The following is a 10,694-nucleotide window of genomic DNA, read 5'->3' as shown; positions in this document are numbered from 1 at the left end:
TTTATCTTAAGCTCTCTTCATATTCAGTGGGGAGAAGGGGCGGGCGTTATGGAAAAGCTCCCGGACCCAGAGATCCGTTCCACTAGAGCTCAGTCGCGTGAAGGATGGGAGGGACCAGCTAAGGCTTGGATGTTTATGGGTGTGACAGAGGGTGAGGCCCAAGCCTACCCTTTGAATGAGACACGCCCAGGAGGAGTGGGGCGGGGGTAAAGCGCGGCCCTGGTGCAGCCGCGCGTGCACTCGCGCGTTCCAGTCACGTCGTACTGCGCCGGTGCAGTCCTAGACTTGAGCAGAGGCCATGTTAGTGTCAGTCAAATGTGGAATAGTTCACGTTCGAAGTTTGAAAATGTCGCTATAATAAGGGAGGTATTGCCTGATCCACACATGGAGGCCTCAATCTAGGTGTTTCAAGATGGCGATGAGGCGCGCACGGGACGACGTCTCCCGTTGCTTCGCCCCTCCCCCCCAGCCCTAGTCTGAGAGGTAGGAGGGAGCGTACGTCAGCTAGCCCCGGCGCCCCTCCCCCTCCGGAGAGCGCCACCCGCCCGGTGACACGGATTAACGTCCGGCGGCTATGTGCTACCAGTGATGAGCGGCTCCGTTTCCCACCCCCCGCCCCTCTAGCGGCTTGGCAGCCCCGTCCCCCCCCACCCAGCCGCGTGAGGCGGGGCGCCCGGGCGGATGAGGAGTCGTGAATAAGGATAGCGCTTCTGCCGAGCGCGGCCCTGCACCGGGGACAGCACCCGCCCCCGCGAGGATTGTGGTTGTCTTGGTAATTCCCCATCTGGACCATGGCGGACGACGACGTGCTCTTTGAGGATGTGTACGAGCTATGCGAGGTCATCGGCAAGTAAGTTGTGCGCTCCTTGTCCCTGGCGAAGACCCACACTGAGGGGATGGTGTCCACTTCTCACATCAGACCTCCTCCCTGGCTTAAGGCTGTCAAGTCTCTTCCCCTGGGCAATGAACAATACATTAGCTGGGCAATATGAGAGGTGACAGCTTGCTGGGTCTATTGCCTGACACTGAATGAATGTGTGGGTGCTGGAGTCTGTGCACCCTAGGAATGAATGAGTACGGGAGGCTTATGTGTTTGGGGTACACTAATAAGTCAGTGATCCAATTGGTTGATACTGCAGTACTCAGGGGAGGGTATCGTGTGCCAGCTATAGTCAGATGCCCGATAGGAGTGCAATTGACTGGGAGTGGTGCATGTAGGGGCCTGGGCATGAATACATTGGTGTCAGTACCTTTGGGCGTACGGGGGGCAGTGTTTATAACTATTAATACATCTGGGCTGTTCGTGATTAATAAATGTGAGTTTGGTCACGCGCTTTGTGTTGGTCTGTCCCGTGTTTCGGTGTAGGATGGTCCTTTTGTGTAAATTAGTGATGGAGAATGCATCAAGTCTTCACTGCTCCTGGGTACCATTGATGTTAGATGCATTATACGGTGAACGGACGAGACAGAGCTCGTGTGTTCGTACATTGATAAAGTATAGTACGTGTGTGTGTGTGCTGTGAATGGGTACGAAAAGACCCGGGGGGGGGGGGAGGGTGCGCTCCTGCTTTGCGTGGTGTACGTAGGGGCGATGCCCATTGGAATGAATAGACAGCTACGTGGTGCTTCTGTTAAATGTATATGAAGGGGCAGTGTTTAGGGCATGGAAATATGAAGGCGTTGTGTGCTTGTGTGTTCAGTGATCTGAATGCACTGTGCCCCTGGGTGTGAGCTGACAAGGGGGCGGTGTGTCTGTTGTGACAGTGCATAATAGAATAAGGTGGCCGGAGAGCGTCTGCGCGCCTATGTTTAAGATGATCTTCTGTGTATATGCATCTGGGCGTCTTTGCTTTCCGGGAGGTGATGCTCTTGCTCCACTAAGTTGAAGACTCTGATTCCCTGCTTCTTGCGGGTTTGCTGTACCATTGAGTGGATTTTATGCTCGGATCCTGAGTGCTCTCTCAGGCGCGCATGGCCCGAGGGACTGACATCTTATCGCTGACAGGTCCCTTCCTGTCTTCTATCTATGTCCGAGTCGCAGGGATCTCACGTTGCTGTATCAGACGCACCAACGATCCCCAGTATCGGGACCCTTTTAATTTTATTAGCAACGCCACTTCTGATATGTGAAACGCTGTTGGTTCTTGAACGCTGTACGGTTTTTTCTTGTGGAATTTAATGTAACGCTACAGTTAGGAGAGTTCTTCCGTTAAGAGTAATTCAGAGAGAGGGGAAGCACTTGGGTGCAGCGACGTGACCATTAGGGCGATGTTCAGTGCTATCATCAAACTGAAGTTGGGATGATCGTAAAACATGGCAGTTCTGCATGCAGGGCCGTATCCCATATATGTATGTAATGATTTTTTTTTAAATATGACGTATACTCAGCTTGGATTTAATGCCGGATGGATCCTGGGACTTCGTATCTTTGCGGAAATGTCATGTTTCGTCCTTGTTGCATATCTTGCCAAGGTGTGATCTGCAAGATACACATGGGAGTCGAGCTCCAGCAATGTAGAATGGTCCGCATACATGCCCTCGGGATACTGCTCTGACCTGACGACCATTATGTTTATCGGTGTCGATGAAATCTGCTGCAGTTTTTTTCCCTCTAATGTAAAGGCTGGTTTTATTTTGAACGTGTGGCCTCAGTTCGCAGTACTCCATAAAGTAAATTTCTGAGTCAATGCAAAGGTAAATTAGTATGCACGATTAAGATTTATCCTTCTTATGCATTTATGTATCCAATTGTTTGTGTTTTTACCCTGCACGCAGGAGGAGCGTTCTAGGCATCGTATTTATAAATTTGTAGCATGGTCAGTAGTTTGACGTAAGTTAAAGTATACATTTCAGCATTTTTGGTGACTGCTTTACAAAACACGTTGTTCACGTATAACAATTTTCAGAGAATTGGCTGTGGAATTTTTCGGCTTTCATAAGAGTAGGTCTGATGAGTAAGACCTTCAATAAAGTCATTATTTTGCTGGAAATCAGGTGGTGCGTTTTTAGAGTGTTAGTGCAGTCAGTTTTCTGAGTCACAAAAAGCAGCAACATATAGGTGTAAAACTGTCTGCGTAGTTTTTCCGATTTATTGGTAAATTCAATTTTACCCAGTATTCTAAATAATTTCCTGAGTGAAGTTTCTTAAAACTCTTTCACTGCTGGATGAAGCAGTAGGGAAGTCAGCGTACTGCTAAAGATGTTCGTGATTGCTCTAAATGTCCTCCTTTTTTATTGTTGCTGTTATATAGGTGGTGTTTGCTCTTAAAATGGTGGCAAAGAAACCACACCATACCGATGGATATTAAATTGTATATTTTGCCCTGGTTTAGCATTTGCGTCATCACCAAACCCTGTCATATGATATAAAACGAAGGTGAATTTTTGTCTGTGTATTACATACTTTGACAATAATAATCTTTACTAGTGACCAGATTGGAGGAGTTGACCTTTTATCTAGACACATTATGTAATGTGACCTCCATTTTATTTGGATTTTATCTTGGCTGTTTGGGGCTATTCAGGAGTGGCTATTCTTACTGTAGAATGTGTCACTTGCTAGACATACTTAGCTGCAGTTTGGGCCTGTCACAGCTGCATAAATGCAAATTTCAGATTAGTGCACTTGAGTGGAAGAAACCTACCTCTCTGGAGAAACAGTAATGAAGAAGATGAGCAAGAAGCTTACATTTTGTTGTTATAACAGATCCTGGCTCTTGGTTTGAAAAAACATTAATTTTGTCTTCTACCTCTGTTTTTTAAGTTTCTGAAAGTCAATGATCTAGTTTAAGTACTTGCCTTTTTCCTTTTGTAGAGTCAACCATTAATGATCAACATTATGTTGGTATACACTAACTGTATATTTCGGCAAGGAAATCAAAGTTTGAATGGATTGTTTCTTCACTTTGAAGTTTGAAATAATTGACATGTTGTTGCATTTCCTCCTTCAAATGTCCTTTGTTTGCTTTTGGCCAATGCACCTGCTGCTGGTGGAAGGACCCAATTGAGTTTGGTAGTGCCCAATGTGTGTAACTCCAAACAGCTGCTTGTCCCGTATTCCTCTGTGTGTAGATTTTTACTAGGTGTCTAAGAATTTTTCCTTTAAGCTTTTATCTGGTTTTTGACTGTATGCTAGATTTATTGTACAATTATTTTAGGGTTTTGCAACCATCTTTTGTGTGATGTATTGCTTGTATATGATTTGTACGCATTTTTGAAAAAAATGTTTCTTATGCAATAAATGACGTTTATTATACAGTGGTAAAAGTCAGTCCATTAAAATAAAATCGGTTTCAGCTCTGAAACCCTTACCACCAAATCTTCACTAGCAAAGGAAACAGCTGCACCACACTGCCTGTATAATTACATTACCTTCAATGGAAAAAAATACATTGTAATCTTTTCTTGTGTAAACATCTTCTGGAAGGAGCTAGATTTCTATCTACATATTCATCTCTTCATGCACTCAGGTAAGTCACAGTTGTAAACCTTTATGAAGGTGGACCTATTTTTAGAGTGCTTTAGGATTGTTGCTGAGGCCAGATAACTCAGTGTACCCTTCACTTAACATTACATCATAAATTGTCCAATCGGTGCTCTCCTTTAAGCCACCCCCCTGTTCCGTTGGAGATTCTTTCCTTTGTGGCCTTTTAAAAATTCCACCCTCAATTTAGCAAGTTATATAATCAACCCATTTGCTTTTAGCTCTAAGAAAGTCTCCCCCCCCCCCCCCCCCCCCCCAAGCTCTTGCATATGCTTCCTCATTGCAGTGGTGCAGGGACTCCAATCTAGGAATGAAATGCTTCTTTGCTCTTGGTAAGTACTACCACCTATTGAGGTAACTCTCCCAAAACTTTCGGAGTTTGCTTATCTCTAACAAGGCAGGATCCTCTTACCCAGATCCTCGCCACCATTTCTAGGATTCCTGGTATTTCCAGGTTCGCCTCCCTTCTAAGTCTATAGTTCCAGGTTGAAAAACCCAGAGAGAAATCCCTCAATCTTCTCATAAGAGCCGTTCAATCATCTAACAGCCATATGATTCTCAGGTTGGGTGCCCTCCCTTTTTTTTTTTTAGGTTTTCCAGCTCACAAGCCTATTCTATCCAGATGAAGAATCTTCCACAACACGCTGTTTGCAATCTGGTGACTTTGCTAATGAGTCTTCTATTAGTACCACTGTCATCCTTCATTAGCTACCATACTTTAGATATAGTCCTGATTTTTTTTTTCTGTGCTGTTCTGACATTTCCCAAGTTTTAAAACCAGTTTCAAATGCTATGAGCTGGTTCTTTATATTCTCATTTTTTGTGCATTGCATTGCTTAATTTAACAATAACTCATCCTCTTAAACACTTTTTTTCCCCATTATCTTAATGGTGACTAAATGGCGTTCTCAAATTGCGAAAGTGTGCTTTTCAGTCTTTTTGTGCGTGCCCACTGACTGGAACATGTCTGCTCCCTTTCGGTCAGAGCTCGCTGTTGGTGTTTTTGGGGAATGGAGGGTGGGGGTTTTAGCAAGTGCCAGGTCGGACCTCTACTTGCACTTATCACCTTACCTTTATGGAGCAACAAACTTGTCTCAGACTTTTGGGTGCAGTCAGGGCACAAGTCCTAAAAAAAGAAGTGGGGGGACGCTCCAAGTTAGGTGGTGTCGCCGGAAGTGTCGTCACGAAAGGTGAAGGGGGCAAGCTGCCACCAACAAACCTCGGCGTTGTCATCACACTTCCTTCCTATTCCAAACCCGGGCCCCTTGTGAGCGCGCGCCGTTTCCTCTCTTGCTTTATTTGGTGGTGTGTGCTGGGATTATGTTTTCCTCGCGAAGCCCTCAATGCGGCCAGTTTTTGCGCAGGGGGTCGGCGTCCACCCGGTAAAATAGGTGGGGGGACGCCGTCCACCCGCGTGGTACCCCGACTCGAGCCCTGGGTGCAGTCATTTGTATGCAACATGTGGCTATGATATCCCTCTCTATACTTCTACTGAACACACTGAAAATACACACTAGATTCTAGGTGCAGAAACTACCAGTTTAAAGCTTACACGTTAGCCTAATGGTCGGACCATTCTATGGTCGAATTCCGCATTAAAAGCCCCAAAGCACAGCCTGCTCCCAAATACTATCAAGACAAAAGCTACAGACACTGACATACAATCACACCAGCACACTTTGAAGTCGCATTTTGCCCACTTCAACATTCTGAATCGGAAAACGTTGAACGCCTAGCCTCCTTTAATGCCAGCCTACTAGCAACCCTAGACAGCTTAGCTCCTCTGAAACAATGCCCTACGAATACAAAACAACGCCAGGCACCGTGGTACTCTGCCTCCTTGCGGCTAGAAAAAAGGTCATGCAAAAAACTCGAACGCCTATGTCGACGCTCTCATGACCTTACAGATGAAGAAAAATTTAAGGAGGCTCTAACTCACTACCACCGCAATTTAAAAAACGCAAGGAAAACTCACATCGCAACCACTCTCGAACAAACAGGGAGCTCTCAGAAAAGCCTCTATCAAATCCTAAAAACATTCACAAATCCTAAGGTTTGCGACACAGCATTAGCCCCATCCCAAACGTTGTGCGACAACATTGCTAGCCATCTAACTCAGAAAATTTATACGATCTATAATAAAATTATCTCCACGATAAATCCTCAAACTAATCTTGAATTTGAACTTCCGCCTATCTCACCTATATCTCGTTCACTAGAGAACTTCCCATTTCTCACAACAGAAGGTACTGAAGCCCTTTTAAAGTGCGCAAAATCAGGATCCCCACTTGACCTCATACCTGTGAAAATAGCCGCCACCCTGTCAAAACAACTAGCCAACCCCATTTGCGCTACTCTAAATAGCTCCCTGAGGGAAGGAACCCTCCCTCTAGATTGGAAAGATGCACAGATACTTCCGATTAGAAAGAATCTCAACGGAAGACGTAACCAATTATCGACCCATCTCTCTCCTTCCCCTCCACACTAAAATCTTAGAAAAACACCTCAATATACACCTCTCCAACTTTATCGAATCCACTAACTGCCTAGACTCCTCACAATCCGGATTCCGTCCCAGATACAGCACAGAATCCACTCTGGTAGCAGTCACGGACAACATTAGGATGCTATTGGATAAGGATCAGGCGGTGCTTCTGGTGCTGCTTGACCTTTCCGCAGCATTCAACACCATCTCCCATCAAATTCTACTCAGAAGATTGGGTGACATAGGAATCACAGGAAATGCACTGAAATGGCTGTCCAACTTTTTGTCTGACAGAACACAGGCCGTTAACCTAGGTCCATATCCTTCTGAGACCACCAAGGTGACCAAGGGAGTACCACAGGGCTCATGCCTGAGCCCAACCCTGTTCAACATTTACGTCACTCCCCTTGCGAGACTGTTGAGGAAATTGGGATTTATCCCCATATCATACGCGGACGACACTCAATTACTCCTCTCACTTGACAAATGCAACATCAATATTCAAAGCACCTGCGGTGAAGAAATGAAGACCATAGCGGAATGGATGAAAATTAATTTTCTCCAACTTAACGCTGCTAAGTCAGAGATAATGTTATTTGGCGATGCCACTGTAAAATGGTCCCCTAGCTGGTGGCCAGAGGAATTTGGTCCTACCCCATGTCCAAAACAGGTGGTAAAAAGCATGCTCAGAAGAGTTTTCCCTTTCCTGCCAATATCTTCTAGGAAAACCTTGATCCAGGCACTAATCTTAAATTGCTTGAATTACTGTAACGTGCTGTTGATCTCAGCCAACGAAAGTGCCATAAACAGACTCCAGGTTGTCCAGAACACAGCGGCCCGACTGGTAACAAACCCCCCCCTCCCCCCCTCCAAGAACTGCCTCCCTCCCGTTGCTTCATAAATTACATTGGTTACCCATAAGAAAAAGGATTACATTTAAAATGTGCTGTATGGCACACAAAGCCGTAAACCGATCTGGCCCCAGCTACCTAAATGATAAATTTGTTAACTATGTGCCCTCCAGACCCCTCCGCTCCGGAGCCAAAACCCTGTTACTAGTCCCACGCTTTAAAAAATCCCGCCAAGGTGGTAAGGCTTTCTTCCATCTTGCCCCACTCTACTGTAACAAACTCCTCTTACACCTGCGTCAATGCACAAATTACCTGGTTTTCAGGAAAATGCTTTAAACATCGCTGTTCTAATCCTTTCTCCTCGGCACTCCTAGGCGGTCTTAGCGCTGAGATACCCTTATGGGGTGATTCACGCGATCTATAAGCACATAAACATAATTAAACTCCGTACTTCTATAGAAAAGGGTACTACTATCCCTCTGCTTCTTCGTCTTAAATAATCTCAAGCATTTTCTGCCTAACAATAGATCGCCTAAACCATCATTAAAGTGGTGTTTGGACACTTTGTACCGGTGTCATTATTGCTACATTAAGCTACAAAAAGTTTATTAAAGGAAACCTGCAAATGCTGTGATTTAAAGAAGTATTAGAGTACTGTATTGATCTTTCGGTATCACGTTATAAATATCATCCTACGATCATGGCACTCGCGTAGTTGTTCTTTCTCAAGGCTCGAAAAATCCACTCGTCCGCTCACATTTGGGAGCCAGATTCAATTAGGGCGAGCTATTTTTAGGTCTTACTCGCCCTTTCTGGGGAGTAGGAAGACAAACTGACTTTTGACATCTGTCTCTTAAAGAAGAGGAAATGTGACAAGATAGCAAGATCTAAAGGCATCTTTATTGCTTACAAAGTGAATAAGCAATACAAATGCCTTTAAATCTTGTTAACTTGTAACATTTGCTTCACTTCCAGAAATTGAGGTCAAGTGCATTTCAGTTAGGTCAAGTACAATTTTTAGGTTACTAGACCTGCAGGTCTAGTAAAAATTTAATGATTTTTTTAGCCCTGTTTCTGGTGTGCTACCTAAATTGTTTACATTTAGTCTTCTCCATATAGCATGCATGATAAAAGACCAAAGTCTGTGAAAAATTGCTCCAGTCAAAATCTTTTATATATTTATATTGAAAGATTATTACTTTTTTACTTGATCAGCCTTTTTACTCTAATTGCATTTCCTTGAATGTATCATTATCATCCTGGTTGATTCCTCTTCTCCAAATCCCTTTTCTCCATCACATTTCCTTGGTGGCATGTCTTCAAGCAGACTTTGCTGTAATATGGGGGTCTCCTAAGAAAAGAACTGCTAGCCAAGTATCCTCCATGAATTCAGCCCATCTAGTCCAACCCCATCCTCGTTCCCTTTACACGTGGAACATGTCTAAATTAGCTTGTTGTTAATTGTTGAGTACAGTTAATTGGTCACCTAGAGGTCTGTGGAGGTGCGAGTTTTGATGTATGAGTGTTTGACTTGGGCATATTTGACTCTAATTTCTCATTCACTTCCGAGATAAATGCAATGATTGGAGGCCTCAGTTTCCAATTAACCATGCTGTGGAAAATTCTCTCTCTACTTCATACTTCTCATAGAGTTAACACTGGGCGTTCATGGAAAATTGCAGCCAGATTCTAGAGTTCCAATCCAGGTCACAAATTTGTGTTAAGCTCGGGAACAAGATAATTTGACAAAAGTACAGAAATCATTTCACTGGTTACCTGATTTTAATAAGTGTTAAAGTTTAGGCACCATTCTCTAAAACTGCTGGGTACAGGCTGAGCTATCTCAAACAATTGACACTCATTACATTCCTACGAGAGTCATCCTATCGGCCACCTTCAACTTCAGTCAACCAAAGGTTTCAAACAAAACATGGTAGAAGGTCTAGGTGTGCAGACCCTGAGAAAATAATTCCTCCTGCAGTGCTGAATCCAACCAATTACATTGCAGGAAACTACTGACAACGAAATAGTTTAGTTTTCCCCTTTGCACGCTGGCATGAGGGATAGTGGAAGAATATCAGCTAGGTGTGCCTCGCATCCTACTCGACTGAATATTGTGCAAGAATTGCTTATCAACCTTGTTTTTATGTACTGTACAAATATTTTCAACACTCGCCTGGAGCTTGCAAAGTAACCATAAGGGGCAGCAAAAGCACTTTACAAAACCATGTAGATGAATGAAATTAGTGAACAAACAAAAGCAGTCACTGACTCCAAAGCTACACCACCTGGAGCAGTCGCTTTATCAAAGCTACCAAATTGCCCACCTCTAATGGCCAGCTGTTTATTGACCATACATTTAACTATTTATCCAAAAAAGAGAGGCACTAATACAGTTGTGAGTGTGAATTAGTAATTAACGTAAATCAAAAATCGTGGGTCCTCGTCAATGTGGTAGATAAATCTTTACTGTAATTTCTTCAACCACACTGTAAACACGCATCCAACGCGTTTCGTCTTACAAAGGCTTTGTCAGGGCACAATTAGTATGCTGACCGGATCTCCACACAGCCGTAAGGCGCAAAGAAAGATCAAACAGTCTGGGTAACAGCAAGTTACCACTGTAATTTGGGATTGAAGGCAAAAAGAACGTCAGATTCAGGAGTTACTAAACCGTCTCAGAGTCCAACAGCGTGACGAACCACTATCCCATGGTCACTTTTCACATGTTCTGTGTACAGCTACAGAGAAGTCGTCTCTCACAATCTTCTAATGCGTTGGCTGCGTGTTTACAGTGTGGTTGAATAAATTACAATAAAGATTTGTCTACTACATTGACAAATGCTCACGATTTTTGATTTATGTTAATTACTAA

General features: G+C 44.0%; 1 protein-coding gene across 10 annotated transcripts in view; it reads left to right on the top strand.

The window, feature by feature from the left end:
- The first annotated feature begins 371 nt into the window (after positions 1-371).
- Positions 372-10,694, top strand: part of CASK (calcium/calmodulin dependent serine protein kinase) — a 1,269,229-nt gene continuing 1,258,906 nt past the window's right edge. For 6 of the 10 annotated variants that reach the window (XM_085622941.1, XM_085622948.1, XM_085622947.1 and 3 more), the window contains exon 1: positions 474-850. In XM_085622941.1, the coding sequence (XP_085479067.1) occupies positions 792-850 (59 nt within the window). In that variant the 5' untranslated portion in view covers positions 474-791. Of the gene's footprint in view, positions 851-10,694 lie in introns of all 10 variants that reach the window. The other 4 variants (XM_085622946.1, XM_085622950.1, XM_085622943.1 and 1 more) reach the window with 3 other exon arrangements.

This window comes from Triturus cristatus, chromosome 8 (assembly GCF_964204655.1).
Source record: "Triturus cristatus chromosome 8, aTriCri1.1, whole genome shotgun sequence".
Classification (NCBI taxonomy): Eukaryota; Metazoa; Chordata; class Amphibia; order Caudata; family Salamandridae; genus Triturus; species Triturus cristatus.
The sequence above is the reverse complement of the archived record's forward strand: the minus strand, read 5'-3'. Positions and strand labels throughout refer to the sequence as shown.